The sequence below is a fragment of the Macadamia integrifolia genome, chromosome 8 (assembly GCF_013358625.1).
Source record: "Macadamia integrifolia cultivar HAES 741 chromosome 8, SCU_Mint_v3, whole genome shotgun sequence".
NCBI lineage: Eukaryota > Viridiplantae > Streptophyta > Magnoliopsida > Proteales > Proteaceae > Macadamia > Macadamia integrifolia.
The window spans coordinates 3,556,276-3,574,526 of NC_056564.1; the positions used below are offsets into that span (position 1 = coordinate 3,556,276).

At 39.5% G+C, this 18,251-nt stretch overlaps 2 protein-coding genes across 7 annotated transcripts; both read left to right on the forward strand.

The window, feature by feature from the left end:
- The first annotated feature begins 108 nt into the window (after positions 1-108).
- Positions 109-2,118, forward strand: LOC122087541 (protein ALUMINUM SENSITIVE 3-like). Its single transcript, XM_042656705.1, has 3 exons — positions 109-477; positions 1,137-1,382; positions 1,519-2,118. Exons 1-3 carry the CDS (start codon positions 247-249, stop codon positions 1,831-1,833), a joined length of 792 nt encoding a protein of 263 aa, XP_042512639.1. The 5' UTR covers positions 109-246; the 3' UTR covers positions 1,834-2,118.
- A 1,546-nt stretch (positions 2,119-3,664) lies between these two features.
- On the forward strand, positions 3,665-18,006 carry LOC122087164. 6 transcript variants are annotated; one of them, XM_042656187.1, is made up of 5 exons: positions 3,665-4,030; positions 5,777-5,952; positions 14,016-14,214; positions 14,599-14,860; positions 15,047-18,006. In XM_042656187.1, the coding sequence occupies exons 1-4, from the start codon at positions 3,952-3,954 to the stop codon at positions 14,856-14,858; spliced, it is 714 nt and encodes a 237-aa protein (XP_042512121.1). In that variant the 5' UTR covers positions 3,665-3,951; the 3' UTR covers positions 14,859-14,860; positions 15,047-18,006. The 6 variants fall into 6 exon arrangements, 3 of the variants coding, with proteins under 3 accessions (XP_042512121.1, XP_042512123.1, XP_042512122.1); XR_006142680.1 differs by having other exon boundaries at positions 3,666-4,030; positions 14,599-15,708; positions 17,360-18,006; XR_006142681.1 differs by having other exon boundaries at positions 3,666-4,030; positions 14,599-15,708; positions 17,373-18,006.
- The last annotated feature ends 245 nt before the right edge of the window (positions 18,007-18,251 follow it).

The window sequence follows — 18,251 nt, forward strand, 5'->3', positions numbered from 1 at the left end:
TACCCAACATTTTTTTTTTTTTTTTAATAGAACAATGAAAATGTTTACATGAACAGTTGGTAGTCGAGTACACACATCAATATGTTTCAGATTGGGCCCGCTTCTCACCTAATCTGGAAATCACACATCATCATCTTCCATTCCTCCTACTTATATTTACTTCTTCATATTCTTCCTGTGATCAAATATTCAAATTAAGCCTTGTTTAGTCCTTCAATCTCTCTGCGTCGTTTTGGACAGTAAAACATGGATATTGACTGGGTTCATTACCTAAAGGGCATGTTGAAACCACTTGCGGCCATCACAGTGGTTTTGATGGCTGTGGCTCTGTCGTATGTGCGGAAGCTTGGATTGGGGAAGGAGATGCTCTACTCCATTACAAGGGCTTTTCTTCAGTTGTCTGTCATCGGCTTCGTGCTTCAGTTCATCTTCAATCAGAATAATGGAGGTTGGATTTTCGGCGCTTACTTGTTCATGGTCAGTTTCCTTATTTCATTTCCTCCTCTGCTTCAACTAATCTCAGCCTTCCTTATTTTCTTCTTATTTTTGCTGTGTGGATTAGGGTTGTTAATATCTATTCTCAATTACCCAATATGATTCTTATGTAATTTCACTTCATTGAAGACCAATTGTTAACAAATACTATGATAAGTTCATAGAATGATCTGCAATGGGTTGAGAATGAAACATTGTTTGGTGGATTGCTCTGCCATTGTCATGAACAATGGTGATGAATCCTGCTGAGCTGAGAGGATACTGATCTTTGGAACCTGCTCCCAACTTTGCCTGTGATCGGTTCAGACTTACCTCTATTGTTGATCTTCTCAATTTTAATTTATGTGGAGATGAGAGACCTTATGATCAAAAGACATGGCTTTAACTAAACAACAGAATTTCCCACAACTCCAAGTGTTTGAATATATGGTGGAAAATGGTGTAAACATTTTGGGTGATCTTCTGTAGGATATTGTTAACACTCACTTGTGAATGACCTCCTCATCTTCAATTCCAACTGGAAGAACTTGAACTCTGTAATAGAAATGCTGTCTCACTTTGACAATATCATCTTTCGAGGATAAAGTTTCGCTTAATTAAGTTATTTACTCCATTTTTGCATTCTATTCATGTTCTTGTAGGTTTCCATTGCAGCTTACACGGCAGGTCAACGTGCAAAACATGTACCACATGGGAAGTACATTGCAGGGGCATCTATTCTGACTGGAACATCAGTGACCATGTTCTTGCTTGTTGTGCTGAATGTTTTCCCTTTTACACCAATGTACATCATCCCTCTTGCAGGCATGATGGTTGGTAGTTCTATGACTGTAACTGGTGTGACAATGAGGCGGCTCCGAGATGATGTCAGGATGCAAAAGAGCCTGGTTGGTCTAAGTTGAAGAATTACTATTCATTTGAGAAAATCTAAGGGTCTTATTGTGGATAAAAAAAGTGACCTTAGATTTTCTCTATTGTTTGGGTTTTGTTGTTCATAACCAAGTTTTCTATTTCTTTATGTAGGTGGAAACTGCATTGGCACTTGGAGCAACCCCACGACAAGCTACACTTCAGCAAGTAAAGAGGGCTTTGATTCTTGCACTCTCTCCTATTTTGGACAATGCAAAGACTGTGGGGCTGATCTCACTTCCTGGTGCGATGACTGGTCTTATAATGGGGGGCGCCTCCCCGTTGGAGGCCATTCAGTTGCAGCTTGCAGTGATGAACATGCAGATGGGGGCAACAACTGTCAGTAGCATTATGTCAACATACCTTTGTTGGCCTACCTTCTTCTCCAAAGCTTACCAGTTGGAGGCCAAGGTCTTCAATGCAGAGTAGGCTTTTCTTTATGTTGCTAAACTATTCTTGAATACAGACATATCAATTGAGAATTTGTGATTCATGCTCGCAGTACATGATATGGTGGAGGGAAAGGTATTCTTCATGATGTCTGCCAAACTTAGTGTTTTTATAAATTAGGGACAAGGTATGTTGGTTTTTCAAATTGAAACCCAATGTAATAAGCTACAATCATCTCAAACACTAATTTTGCAGTCAGATGCTCATGTTTTTGAAGCTGTTCATGCATTAAAAGTGGCCCTTGTTGTATTGTGCCTTCCTTTATTCAATAATGTAATGGTTGTGTGTGCGTGTGTGTGTGTGTGTGTGTGTGAGAGAGAGAGAGAGAGAGAGAGAGCAGTGGAAGATATCTCCAAGATCTGGGTTGGGTTGAAATTTTGCTGTAGTAATTAAATTTTTTCTTTGGTTTTTAAACAGTTACCTGGGGTTGTGAAGTTTGTTTTTGTTTGTGATCTAATTTTTCATATTCATATTTCCAAACAGCACCAATTAGTCAGCTAAACTGATAGCAAACAGAAACATTTTAAAGTTGTTTAGCTCTGTTTTGGCCAATAATGAGGTTTTTTCAAAAAAAGATGGAAGGGGGTGGTTTCACTAATAAACATGTTTCCTAGAACAAGTTGTGTCACTGATTCTAGGTTTCTAGGTTCCCCTTAGCATTGCTCCCATTAAAATTTATTGTATTTTTTGAATAGGTTTAATCCTCTCAATTAAATCCTAAGACAAAATATTCTAGATCATGAACTGCTGATGGGAATTTATCTATGATTGTATCTTTGACAAGTTTTCCGTGATGACCTAGATATCTACCACGTAGTAGATCTATTAAAGATCAAATTTTGTATATACCTATTGTCCCCTGCTTACATGTCAAGTTATAGTTCAAACAAAGTACACTAAGTGTCAAAATAAGACTTTGAAAATCTAAGAACTATGAGAAATTGAATGGATGAACATACACAAGATAAATTGGAAAGACGCAAGGTATAAAGAATTACCTACTTAATTGAACTTGAGTGTGAACTTTGACACATGACTAATCTAACTATTGGTTGGTTAAAACTAATTATCCATGTAGTTTGAAATGGTAGGCCATTCTAAGAAATTGATGGACCGTCTATATGAATTTTTATTTAAAAAAATAAAGTCTATCAATCGACCCAAGGGAGAGAACTCATTTAATTCAATAAGAAGATTCACTCAACTCTTAAAGGAACTTAAATAGAGTTCATACAAATAACAATTGTCTAGTGCGTCTTGAGTTATGGTTGTTATCTACTTCTCCTCCCTACCTATAAAAAAAAAAGATCAAATTTATAAAGATAAAATTTTAGAGAAATTATTAAAACCTTGTAAAGGTATGTGAACTTTAGTAAGGGATGAATGGCAATAAGAATCTAATGGCTGAAAGAATCCTGACATGCACCTCAGCTGTTAGATCGTCACCGCCTCCCCAAGATGATTTTGGCGCCTGATAATGTGTGAAACCTTCCTTGTTCGAATGAAAACCTTCTCCTAGTAAGAAAGAAAAAGCCCGGATGATGGACCATTTCAAAATGTTGATTGCAATGCGTTCGACGGTCAAAAAGTTCAAAAGCTGTTGCAATGCCGTTGGCGCATTAATGCTATTTGACCGTTGGCATGGGTTGGGCCTTGTACGTATTTGGACCTAGGAAGTGGGCTCCACTACTTATCGGCGTAACAGTCCGTAAAAGTCGGTATCGGTAAAGACCGACATTGAGATAGTCAGAAATCAGAATTGATCAGAAGCGCCTGAACTCTAGAAAAACAAGTGGTATTGGCCACTTTTAAATCGCCAGGAATCGGGATATGGCGGATTCGAAACGCGGACTGCTCACCATGCGTACGTAACACGCGATCATACTTGCAAGGTTAGAATACGCGCGGAAGCTGTCTTCTTCCTCGAGAGGGTATTTTTCCAAGAAATCTGGCAGCCGGTAGTAACGAAACACAAGCCCTCTCGAGGAAGAAATCGGTTTTCGAGCGCACTTTTCTATATTTTCTTGTCCGATTCTGGATCAATCAACTCATCAGTCACCAAGCTAGCTGACGATCAAGAAGGGTGGAGCAACCGTTATGACGATTAGATTTTTGACGAATTTCAAAGCTCGCGCTCTTCTCCTCCTTGGTTCGATCATTATTTGCATTTTACCGGGTAAGTTTCTTCTCGTTTAGGGTTTTTGGATTGCTTCTCAGGTTGATTTTATCTCTTGAGTTTGTTTCTTTCGTTGTCCTTGTGTTTCTTCGCCCGCTCTCGAAGTCGCGGATCGGAAATCGTCTCAGATTAGTATCATCCACGTGATAATCCTTACAGATTGCTCTTCGAAACCGAACTAATACGTCTGTTAGAAAACTATAGAGATCAAATGGAATTAAGAGATTCTCTATACCAAGGGAAATGGGGTTTCAATGAGTGTGCATGAAGCAATCTTTTTGTGTTCAGAACTTGAGATCATCTCTTCTGGATGTGAATGATTTAGTTTATAGCTCTTATATCAACTCAAGATTCTAAAATTCGTTCTGTGTTGCTCTGCTTGCGGTTGTTTGGGGTGATGGATCATGTGTTGGAAGATGAGCGCTTGGATTTATCAGTATGACTGGGAGGCTGAGGGGTAAAAAGAGGTCGGCTTTCCCTCCTGTTTTCCTTGTTGGTTCGTATTACATGTTCTGTAAATTTATCGGTGGAAGGTAGCCAAAGAAGAGGACAGGAAATTATTAAGGTTAAAGCGGTTGTGATGGCAAGACAATTAATATAAGGAAGAGATGAAACTGATAAACCTAAATAGGTTGGCCCATAGCCGCTGGTGGAATTGAATTGAGAGTTTTACATCATTCTTTTGCAAGATTCTAGAAAATGTAGTTTGACAATGCTTCTTTGAGCTGCTTACCATTTATTGGAGCTGAAATTGTAATTTTCTCAAAATTTTGGATACTTGCATAGTAAATTGCTAAAGTTCTTATTGATATTCTGAAAGCAGAAAGAGGCAACAGATATAAATTGAAAATATTGTGGTTTTTTACTTGTTGCTTACTACGTATGCATCTTGGAATTATGGGGAAAAGGAAAAGGGCCCTAGGATTCAGAGGAAGATGTTAAAATATATATAGTAAAAGAAGATGGACAATATGGATGAACATACCTAAGGAGATGATTCCTCTACTAGCTTCCACATGAAAATATTGTTGTATGCAGGATGCAGGGTAAAACAAATCCACGGAAAGTCATGGGTTTCACACGTGAGAAAATCTTGCTTCATACCATCTTAAAAGAAAAGGGCTTTGAACTTGCTCATGGATGCTATGTGTGCGAGGGAAAGAGAAGAGTGTTACTCTTCTTCCTCTAGATCTACTATTTGGTCTATACAAGGGTGCACTAGGTTTGCCGAATAATGTATGGGTGATGTTCATATGATTGGGGTTCAGTTTTCTCAAATGAGGTCTACGTTTTGTAAATGGACAATAGCTCCATTTGGCATGTGTGAAGTATGCAGATTGGGGTTCAGTTTCAGAATTAAGGTCTTTGTTTTGTAAATGGACAGTAGTTTGATACACAAACATAAAACTTGTCCAGATTGTATAAAATCAATAAACTTCTTATTGTTGCAAGTAGGAAAGTTTTCAATTAAGCTGTTTAAAGAAACAAGCTATCAAAATGTACACAGGGTAATTAGCTGTTTGTTAGATTTGCGCATTTGATTCGATGTAAATAGGGGTTTGGTTTTGGGAGATTGGAATCAGCTGACCCTTTGTTATCTGTTGTCACTTTGCATCGAGGAATCAGTGAACTTTTTTTTCTTCAGAGAATTATGTTTATTGTAAGAGATTATATATTAATTTAAGTATTCACTGGCATTAGTCATCATTCTAGAGGGCCTGAATATTGTTGTTCTCTTTTTTGCAGGAGTTTTTTCTTCCGGAGTTGTTACACTTAAGTCCATCCAGATTTTTAAAACCCATGAATTATTTAATGCCAAACCAACGGTTTATTTTAATTGTGAAGGGGAGAACAGGACAATTTTTCCAGATGTGAAGGAAACACATGTTGTATATACTTTCAAGGGTGAAGAATCTTGGCAGGTCCGTAGTTTGTTTCTCAATTATTTTGAGCTAATGCTCTAATACTTTCTCAGTTGTTAGTAGACTCAGAAAGACCTGTGAGAAAACTATTTACATTGCTTACCATGCTTTACTGTTTTTTTCTGGATGAATATACGTGACTCTCTGACTCTTTATATGTATATAAAGATGAAATTGAAAACTGACAGTAATTTATGCAAATAGTTTCTAGAAAACATGGTTTGGAGGAACTGTCCATCTTCTAGTGATGTGTATCTAATCCCGCATTTCTTTTGGTAAGAAATTAACTTTCATTAAAATTTGCACATCTATTGCATGCAGAATGGGATGAGAATTACCCAGTGAGAAGAAGCTTGCTTCTTTGCCACATTCATTCGTGGTGTGAGTCTGTGAGAATCCTTGGCTACTTTTCACACCATTTTGGATCCAATGCAGTTTCACTTTTTCAGGATGGCCTCGCTAACTATTGCCTATTTTCACTTCTTTTTTTTTGGGTAGAATTTCCTATTTTCACTTCAGCTAGGTGATAATGCAGCATGTCACCATGGGAATGCCCTAGCATAAGATTGTTACAGTAATTTTTTTTCCGAGCTTTCGGACTTCTACGAATGGATATTGTGCTGGGAGATTAGGTTAGGGGATTGTGACCACCGGAGATTGTACAGAAAGAGATTGAGGGGACCACAGTGTGTACCCTACTGAAATCCAACATCCCCTTGTTTATTTACAAAATTAATAAATATTTTCTGGAATAACAATAACAGAAATACCCCTGCACATAATCTGATATTCTTTACAAATCTAAATGTGACTACTACAGCATTTGTAAGAGTCAATAAATAGGGCCCCCTTCCCTTTATTCGGGGGAGCCTGCCTACTTTATGAAAAGTTGTTACTCTCTGTTTAGATGTCTGCTTACAACTACAGTTTATATAATTTTTCATACACTTCATCTATGTTAAATATAGTCTTTTGATTTTGTACCCTTGAACTTTATTAATTCAGGAACATAATTCAGAACCATGGTTCAAGATCTCTGCGGATCTCGCTAATATCTAGTTTGATATTTAAATAACTGATGTTTCCATTGTTTTAGAAGGCCTAAAAATAGGGTAAATCAACTTTCAGAGCTACAAAGACTATATAGCCACCGAGACCAACCACTGAGTCGACTGGAAAAAAATACATAATCTTGGCGAGATCTCTCTTTTTTGGATTAGCGAGAGGGGGGGGGGAGAGCGAGATCTTAAACCTTGCTCCGAACCTTAAAATGAGCTAGAGATATGTTATGTATTTTGGTTTTTCAAAGTTGCTACATCTTATGCCAAATACCTCCTTGTCACTTCGGCAAATCCATCCCTATTTTGAAATGAATGTATAGTGTTTGATCTTGGAAAGGAGAAACTTCCAAAACTTAGGCTCTATTTGGTTGTATTTTGATTTTGATTTCGCGTTGGTTTCTTTAAATAGGTTAGCGAGTGGATTTTTGGTCAAGAAATTGAAATTGTTGGGTTGCACAAAAGAAAACCGTTTTGGCCATTTTGGGGTTCTGGGTTTATTAGGGTTTCACGACTGAGGCTTTCAGAATTGGTTTGAGCTTCACTATGTTTGTGTGATGAGGCTTGAGATTGGAGGAGGAATATTGTGTTGGAGCTTTGATGGAGGAGTCACGATGGATTTGGGAAATCACAAACAGTTAGAGGAGAGAGGGGTTGACATGGGCAACAGTTGGGTTGTAGGGGTGGGGGAGGGTTTGCAAGAGTGACAAGGTGGGATGGGTCCGACTTTTAGGTTCTAGTGACATCTCCTGAACAAATTCGAAAACCTCCTTTGTAACACCAACAATGTTGCCACTGTGATTCTCCATAGAAGACTCATTAATATCCTCACCTTCTTCATCTTCACCTTCCTTGGGAAACTGGAGAAAAATTGGAGGCCACCCGGACTTGAAGCTGCCACCAATCTCGGCCAAATCATTGTGAATGTCAAGAAGTGTAATGCAAGAGTAGATTTCAAGTAACTAACTCCGCAGTTTATAACCCCAAACAATACAAATAGGACCAGGAAACAAAGAAATAATACCATCAAATAAATCCCCAATGATACAATACTCATATAGGAGCAAAACCAGCCCAAAACCTAAACCGATAGAAGAGGGAAAGACCTAGTATAGAGTTGGAGAGAGAGAGAGAGGTGCGGCCAGGGCTGTAGGAGTCCGATTGAGTTGCACTCTTGGGCGTAGATAGTCTCTAGGGAGGGTACAAAAACCCTCAAAGTTGAAAGGATTCTGACGGCTGGTTGTGAAGTTGCAAGCTTTCTTGATTTTCTGACCTAGGAGAGAAAATTGAGAAGAACCTTCAAGAACAGCAGCTGAATGCTTCCAACAGTGACTAGGTAAGGATCGTGGGACCCTTATGAGGCCTAGAATACGCTGATTGAAGACCTAGCTGAAGAGAGTACAGAAGAGAGAAAGAGAGGAGATCGATCTCTTTCTATTCCCACTAGGATTGCTGATCAGTTCTGATTTCTGCGGACTTTTATCAAAATCTGAATTATACCTCTTGAATGTTACAGCAAAAAAAAAAAAAAAAAGAATAAAACAGATGGGGGGTTGAGAAGGGTGAAAGAGAATAAAGGAAGTGGCTATCTCAGCCTGGGTTTCTCACCCACAGCTATCTCAGCTGCTCTAAGCATTTAGTTGCAAACTTTCTTCCATAAATGCAAACTTTCTTTTATTCAAATCTCCCCAATAATGGGACATATGCCTCTCTATTTATAGAGGGGAAGTTTACAATCATACTAATACTAGGAGCTAGTTTCCTAATAGGACTAGATACTCCTACTGCAACTAGGAATTCAAAATAGGACTAGGACTTGACTTTATGACTCCAACATGGAGTAGGACTAACTAACTAATAGTCCATATAGGACTTTACAACCAACTAATGGCCGAATGGGCCTTTATTGAATTAAATAGCAACTAATTAAACTAATGAATAAAATCCCGTTTTCCTACCTTCTACCCGTATTTTGGGCCTATTAAAGTCGTCTATTTCAAAGAAAACCCATGGGATCAAAGGCCCAACACATACATAATACAATCTAAGGCTTATTTGCAATAAAATAAGCCGAAGTGACTTATCTACATCAACTCTCCCTCTCTTAGAAAAAATTCGTCCTTGAATTTTGTAGAGTGTGAGGGTGATTATATCATGGTGCACGTCCCTCTTCAAGCCGTAGAACAATTTAGGTAGCTCTTTGATGATAAAGATGTAGTCTAGAATGTGAGGAGCTCGATCTTCAAGATACTTTAATGGGATGACAAACTCCACATGCTCAACTTCAACATCTTTGGATGTATCCATAACGTCATCTACATATGCACCTTTGATCTCTTCTAACTTCAATGCAACATAAAGCTCTTTTAGTTCATCTACCTGGTGGTTCTCAATTGGTTCCGTTGATGGTTCAAACACAACTTCATTCTTGAACCCCTTAGGATCTTCCTTTTGGCTGTTCACAATTATCACAGTTGTTGTAGTGTCAAGTTCCTCAGTCTCAACCTCATTGTTCAATGTGGCAACCTTGTAGCTTTCGACTTCTTCCACCTGAGTCTCGTTGATGGGAACATCAATGACTAGTTCTTCCTTAACAATAGGAATAGCTGAAAATTTTTTAACACTAACCTCAACTTTTGACTCTAGTTCACTGGTCATAGGTGTCTCCTCTTGTTGCTCATTCGCAATAGAGGCCGATGATTCCTTCATACTATTGTCAAGTGTGGGTGGCTTTTGGACATCTGGTGGAAGGAAGTACATGTTTCGTTCATGCTCAGATAGGTACATGCCTGCTAACTCATACTGCATCTCGTCCCACGTTTTAGGTTTACATTCTTGAGCTTGAAGTTGCCTTTCACGGACTTTCCATTGCATTCGAACACAATCACTCATCTGGGAACATGTATATTGGCGTTTTTGTGTCTCTGTTAAGTTGTAGTTGTCAAAGTATATGTCCAATTCATGCATCCATTTAAGGAATTTCTCATGAAAATAACGTGGCTGATCATTAGATTGGGTAGCAGTGGATGTATTCTTATGGGAATCCTATAGAGGGAAGAGCCTTCTTTGGAAATATACAGGGAGGTATTGTGTCACTAACTCGTACTTCATCTCTTCCCAAGTCCTAGGCTCATGTCCTCGAACTCAGAGTTGCTTTTCATGGACTCTCCACCAATCTCTAGCATGACCAATCAACCGGAAACAAACAACTTGAAGCTTTTGTGTCTCTGTCAAGTTATAGTAGTCAAAATATTCATCCAAAGAATATAACCAATCAAAGATGTAGAATGTATCCCTTTGTCCAGCGAAGTAACGAACTGATGGAACCATCTTCTGTTAGGCCCTGATAGATTGTTTGGAGCTTTCTTCAACCGTAGCTCTGATACCACTTAATGCAGGAGTAGATTACAAGTAACTAACTCCACAATTTATAACCCCAAACAATACAAATAGGAGTAAGAAGCAAAGAAATAATACCATCAAATAAATCTCCAAGAATACAATACCCATATAGGAGCAAAATCAGCCCAAAACCTAACCCGATAGGAAAGGGAAAGACCTAGTATAGAGCTGGAGAGAGAGAGAGGTGCGGCCGGGGCTGTAGGAGTCCGATTGAGTTGCACTCTTGGGCGTAGATAGTCCCTAGGGAGGGTACAAAAAACCCCAAAGTTGAGAGGATTCTGACGGCTGGTTGTGAAGTTACAAGCTTGAAGTTACAAACTTTCTTGATTTTCTGACTTAGGAGAGACAATTGAGAAGAACCTTCAAGAACAGTAGCTGAATGCTTCCAACAATGACTAGGTAAGGATAGTGGGACCCTTATGAGGCCTAGAATACCCTGATTGAAGACCTGGCTGAACAGAGTACAGAAGAGAGAGAGAGGAGATCGATCTCTCTCCTATTCCCACTAGGATTGCTGATCGGTTCTGATTTCTGGAGACTTTTATCAAAATCTGAACTATACCTTTTGAATGTTACAACAAATAAAATAAAAAAGATGAATAAAACAGATGGGGGATTGAGAAGGGTGAAAGAGAATAAAGGAAGTGGCTATCTCAGCCTGGGCTTCTCACCCACATCTATCTCAGCTGCTCTAAGCATTTAGTTGCAAACTTTTTTTCATAAATGTAAACTTTCTTTCATTCAAATCTGTCAAATAATGGTACATATGCCTCTCTATTTATAGAGGGAAAGTTTACAATCATACTAATATTAGGAGTTAGTTTCCCAATAGGACTAGACACTCCTACTACAACTAGGAATTCAAAATAGGACTAGGACTTGACTTTATGACTCCAACATGGAGTAGGACTAACTAACTAATAGTCCATATAGGACTTTACAATTAACTAATGGCCTAATGGGCATTTATTGAATTAAATAGCAACTAATTAAACTAATAAACAAAATCCCGTTTTCCTACCTTTTACCCATATTTTGGCCCATTTAAAAGAAAACCCATGGGATCAAAGGCCTAACACATACATAACACAAGCCAAGGCTTATTTGCAATAAAATAAGCCCAAGTGACTTATCTACATCAAAGTGTCTGAGACGAATCATGGGTGGTGGAAGTGGAACACAAGGGGGCCTCAGAAGACGAGCTAATGGGAGGAGGAGCAAGGAAAGAGGCAACGCCCCATAATTGCCGACCAATAGTTTTTCCCCAGCTCTGATGGGTCCTCTTCCACTCTGTCGAGGTGCAAGGAAAGAGGCAACGCCCCATAATTGCCGACCAATAGTTTTTCCCTAGCTCCAATGGGTCCTCTTCCACTCTGTCGCCATGAGAGGATCTCTTTTCTTCTTCTTCTTGCCACATCTCCTCTTTCTGACAAAACCCTAGAAAACCCAGACATTTTTCCCTAAAATTTGTCATTTTTTTTTTTCCGGGTGGGGGGAGTGGGGCAGTTGGTTGATAGAGACTGTGTTGGGGAGGGCAAAGGGGGTTGGTTGCACAAAGATAGGGTTGGGGTAGGGGAGAGGGAAGGACGGGGAGGGGCTTTGCATAGGGAGCAAAGGTGAATGCAGGAGAGAGAGATCCCGAAATAGACAATAACAATCATAATCTTATCCCAACTGAATGGGGTCGGCTACATGGATCCAGTAAGTAAAAGTAAAGAAGCATAAAGGAGCGGCTAAAGAGATTTGGGGATAAAAGAAGAAGTGCAATAGTATACAAAGACGTATCATGGGAACATACCCTATAGGGGGTCAGCAACACGGGTCCTTGTCCTCCACGTAACTTTATCCGAAGTCATACTAGAGTCGAGCCCTACGTTTTTCATATCGTTTCGCACCACTTCGTTAATGGTCATCTTTGGCCTTCCCCTACCTTTTCTGGTCCCCTCTAAATGAATCTGATCACTCTTCCTTACTGGGGCCTCCATAGGTCTCCGTTGCACATGACCATACCACCTCAATCGGCTCTCACGGAGTTTGTCTTGGATTGGTGCAACCCCCAAGTCATTTCTAATACACTCATTTGTTTCCCTATCTCTCTTGGTCTTGCCGCATAGGCCTCGCAACATTCTCATCTCCGCTACACTCAATTTATTTAAAGTACTCTTCTTAATCGCCCAACATTCCGCTCCATACGTTATAGCTGGTTGTATAACTGTCCTGTAAAATTTTTCCTTGAGTTTAATAGGTATTCTTTTGTCATATAACACTCCCGACGCACCTCGCCACTTCATCCACCCCACTTTGATCCTATGGGCCACATTATCGTCGATATCCCCCTCCTTATCAATGATGGACCCTAGGGGCCCGTTTGATAACGTTTCTGCCGTTTCTGTTTCAAGAAACGGCAGAAACATAAATTTCCGTTTCTAGAAACAGAAACGGAATTGAAGGTGTTTGATAAGTCATGTTTTTAGAAGTCGATAGTAACCAATGAAAGAATGGCCACAAGTCGTTTCTAGAAACGGAGAAACAAGTTGAACTTGTTTCGCCTGGGTCATTTCTTGAACCATAAATAAGTAAAAATTTCTATTTCTATTTCTAAAAATAAGTGAAACGGAACAGTTTTATCAAACGCTTTTTACTCCGTTTCTGCTGTTTCTGGAAACAGAAACGCCAGAAACGCGTTTCTTGAAACGTTATCAAACGGGCCCTAGGTATTTAAAACAGTTCCCCTGCGGTAGTTCTTGTTCCCCAAGCTTCACCACTTCCTCCCCTCCTCTAGATTGACTGAGGGGGCACATCATATATTCCGTATTTGTTCTGCTTAACCTAAAACCTTTTGATTCCAAGCTTGATCTCCATAGCTCCAATTTATTGTTAATTTCATCTACAGTTTCATCTATCAGCACAATATCATTGGCAAATAGCATGCACCATGGAACCGAGTCTTGGTTGTGCTTGTTTAAATCATCCATAATGAGTGTAAACAAATAAGGGCTTAGAGCAGATCCTTGGTGTAACCCAATTGTGATTGAGAATTCGTTACTTTGCCCCTCTGCCGTTTTGACGCTTGTCACCAATCCCTCGTACATGTCCTTAATTATATCTACATAGTTGATCTTACCCCTTATCTTCTCTAAGACATGCCAAATTAGCTCTCACGGTACTCTGTCGTATGCTTTCTCTAGGTTAATAAAGACCATATGGAGGTCTTTTTTGTGGGTTCTAAATACTTCCATAAGCCTCCTTAGGAGGTAAATAGCTTATGTTGTGGATCTCCTTGGCATAAAACCGAATTGATTCTCCGATTACTTGGTTTCCTCTCTTAGGTGGGCTTCAATAACCTTTTCCCGAAATAGCTTCTCAGCTATTTCAATTTCGGCTTTTGTTACTTTCTATCTCCAATGAACATGGTGCAAAAGTCATACCAAGCACCAAAAAATTGAAATCACCCCGTGAATGCAAAATCAAAATTGAACCAAAGAGAGCCTTAGTTGCTTTCATATTACGTGTACCTGTTGAATTGATCATCACTGCAGTGTTCCTAGGTCAATTACTTTTTTCCAGATAAGTGAACAATGAAATTATTGTCTTTGGTTGCAGCCTCTGACAGAGCTTCCTGATAAGAAATGCAAACGGTGTGGGTTGTATGAAATGGACATCCTGAAATCAGCTGATGTTTTTGATGAGTGGGAGTTTTGTTCTTCTGATTTTCTAGATCCTGATGGGAACTATGTGCATTTCAAGGACAAGGAATTCAATGCTACATTTTTGTGCCCTCAGTGTGTACATCTTGACAATAGTAAGTGGTTCTACATGTCAGTTTATTGTTAGATTTTTACAACTAGATTCTTCAAGCTGGCGGACCATTAAGTCAGTGGATCGCATCTATGGGTAGCACAGGGCCTGAAAATCTTGTTCATCAGTTTCACTTAATTTTTTATGACAAAGATAGCAATCAAAACTTTGAACATCTAAAAGAACATTATTAGTGGTGAGAAAGGAAAGAATCTTTGGATATCATTATTCCTTTTAACTGTGTCTAATGCCAGTAATACCACTAGGCCCACTAATCCAAGATTTGGATCATCAAACAAATGGTTGGATCAATCCAAAGACGGGGTAGTGTATATGGTAAAGCATGGGCATTAACTTGTATGCTCCTATATAGTCTGAATGGGTGTAGTGTTTTCCATGCTTACTATGATTGCAGATTCTGATCATGCATCTGGCTCACATCATGGAGCAGATACAGGAAAGGGAATGCATGTGATTTTGGTTGTTCTAATCAGTGCAATAGTTTCAACTTTATCGATTCTTGGAGCAGTAGCTGCATATAGATATTGGCAATGGAAGAAGAGGCAGCAGGATCAGGCACGGTTCTTAAAGCTATTTGAAGATGGTGATGACATTGAAGAGGAATTGGGTCTCGGACCAGTGTTATGAAGATGCTAATCTTGTGTCTTACTACATGTACACACTGTGAAAGATATGTTTTGAGAAGACGAAAGATGTTTTTATGTTGTGAGCAGTGAAAGCCTTGGTTGTAACTCATAGTTGATTAGACTTTTCATGAATAACATGAAAGTAACCAAGAGAGGCAATCCTAAGCATTTCCTTGCAAATTTTTGCAGGTTGCTGTGTAAAATGAATTAGCAAGTGCCGCTTGTATACACATTTTGAGACAAAAAAATCAAGAAAATATGTACTTTGAGAAGATTGAGTGATGTTCTTATACTGTAATCTGTGAGCAGTACATCTTTGTTGTACACCAGTACCTGAGTTTGGGTTGATTTTTTGTGAATCGAATATCCATACGGGGAAAGAAAATTCCCTGCAATTATTAGACCTTTCCTCACCTCCAGTGCCCATCCCCGAACACCTCCCTACCCCATCTCCGAGACTCTACACATTCTCCCGCAGTGGAGTGAAAAAGAAAAAAAGGGCAACGATCTAGTGGAAAAAAAGAAGAGAGGCAATTATCTTTCCTCTCATCACCTCCAGTACCCATCCCCTCCTACCCCAACTCCAACTCTCTACACATTCTCTCCCCATTCCGACCCTCTCCCATCCCTAACCCCGCTATCCCTATACCCCAAGCAGCCCAGGGCCATAGGCCTGAACAGCGGTAGTGCAACAGCCCGGACCATTGTAAGTTGTGGCATTACTTTCAGGATTTCAGCTAGATCACCACGTTTGGCAGGAAGCACCCCTACTGTGCTGGTACATGACTTGGTTGGCCCATGATCAGGAAGGAATCTTGGAGGCTTTAGCTTGAGATCAGTGATCTCCACCTGTAAGAGAGATATCTAACTTCTCTCCTAGTTACCAGCTTGTCTTGCTTTTAGCTTGTTCCTTTTGCAAGAAATTTTAGCTTTCTCTCTTCTTGCATTTCTCTCCTTGTGCTTTTTTTTTATGTTAAGGTCATGTGATCATATCGAATAGGGTTGTTATTTCTTTGCATTGCTTGTGTCTGAGCTTGAGATATTTTTTTTCCTATGTACTGTATTATTATCTCCTTGCATTGCTTGCTTATGCGTCGTATTCTAATTGTTGAGATTTTATATTTAATACATTAGGTGTTCTTTCATTATATCATATTGCATATATTTGTATTATAATAGATAGTTACTTCTATATTGTTGTGTCAGGTGGGCAACTGAAATCTTATTATATCCAACCAATCACCTTTGCATGGATCCTATTGTTTCCTGAGTCCTTTTATTTCCTTTAGTATCATGTCATATCATCCTTTTGCTAGGGCGTCCCCCATAAGCAACTTGCCACGACACCCAGAGGCAAGGGGGCTCTCATTCAATGGACATGTGCAAGTAAAGAACCTAGCCTACAAGTGTAAGATTAGATTAGCATCTTGGGAACATTGGATTCTTAACGGCTAAGAGCCTGGAGTTGATAGATGTTATGAGGAGACGAAGGATTAATATTGCATGTATTCAAGAGACAAAATGGAAGGGTAAAAAAGCCAAGGTGTTGGACAGCTTCAAACTTTGGTAATAGAAGCGGAGTAGGAATGAGGAGGCAACCTCTATTATAGACTTTGCAGTAGCTTATGGTTTATCCATTATGAACATTTTATTTGAAAAGAGATGAGCATTTAGCGCAGAAATACATGCATAGGTTAGGTCTTGTCCCAAGTATGACCTCCAATAGATCTGATTGGAGGGCAAGAATCCATGTAGCCGACCCCAATTAGGTGAGATTTTACTGATTTGTCACGTTGTATTCCTTTCCCTTCCCTTTTCCTTTTCTTTTTTCTTTTCTTTTGCTGTCTTTGATTGGATCCATGTAGTCAACCCCATTTAGTTGGGATAAGGCTGCGTTGTTGTTGAATATCCATATGCTTGGATGGTGGGTTTTAAAACTACAGTCAGTTAAGCTTTACAATTCATGATTTAAGATGATTTACTTGAGCTTCAGATTGAACACTAATTGCCTGAGAGAATTTACACTTTTTGTTAGAATTTAGACTCCGCAATTCTATCAAGAATGCTAGCATATGTTCTATTAAGGAGAACCTGAGATGTACGTTCAGAATCAAACTGTTAAGGGGAATCCGCCATATACAGATATAAGACCCACACTACAGGCAGGATCCTGATCCTGCATAAGAAATGTTGTGTGCACTGCTCAAAATCAGTTATGCTAACATCACACACATGATTTTATAAGTTGTAGTCTACCTGCAAAAGAGAGACTCCTCTTACTCTTTCCTCAGCCAGGTGCATTAAGCAATGCGTGGTAATGCAGAAAAGAGGAGTCTATAAGGCAATTATACTAAAGTTTGCTTCCCCGAAAATGGAGGAGGGATAATGTCTGGCACAAAGCTGGTCTACTCATTTATGTGCATCTACCATCGTGCTACGCGTTTAATCTTCCTTGCTCTTTTATCATGTTTGCATGTATGTATCATATTTCTAATTGTCCAGGCAAGGCCTGTAGGGATTCCTTGGTCGGAATGCAACTTTGGTTGAGGAATTGACCAAGACTGGTTGAGGTGGTGCATCCAGGTCTGATCAGCAGGCTTCAGGTGGAGACCTGGAAAGGATCTAGACTCTGTGACCCTCCACAGAGATCTTCAGGCAATGCATCTACATATCACTACCTAGCTGGTAAGCTGGACTCTGGTCTGAAGAGCCTTTCTGATGCATACAACAGTCTTGAACGGGTCAACTTATGGTTGGAATCAGAAATAAATACTTCGATGAAAGGAGACCATACCCAGACACTGAGGCTATGAAGGCCAAGAGGCAAGGGAAGAATCTCAGAAGGAAAGGCAGAAATGAGTGTGATCTTCTAGTTTGCCTTGGACAAGAGCAAAGTGGAGAAGCTGACGATAAGGTTGTAGGACTTTGGGGAAGATATTGACTCACTCCTGGAGGTGGTTGCAGATGCTGATTTCCCAGAAGATGAAGAGCGGAAGACTGATCACACCATAAATTGCTTGTTGGGCTTAAGCCTCTTGTTTCGAACTTTGTACTGTTTGACTGCAATGTAGAACTAACTGTCAATAATGGCCTTTATTTATAGTGATTTATTCTTATAATTCCATTGGTTATATGAAGCTACTACATAATCATGGATGGGTGAAGTTTCATGGGTTGTATTGGAGATCTCCCTTCTTGTGGATAATGGAGGATGGTAATAATTGATCACCTAGTCTGTTAAATCCAGCTTGACAAGAATCCCTGCTCAGCTGGTCTGTTGTTGCCACTTGTTAAGACTGGTAATCACTGTGCTGCCAAGTCTACAGGCAATAGCTGGGCATGCAAAAATTGCTTTCTTGAATGGATGGAAGTGAAGATGGGGTTTTATTTTAGG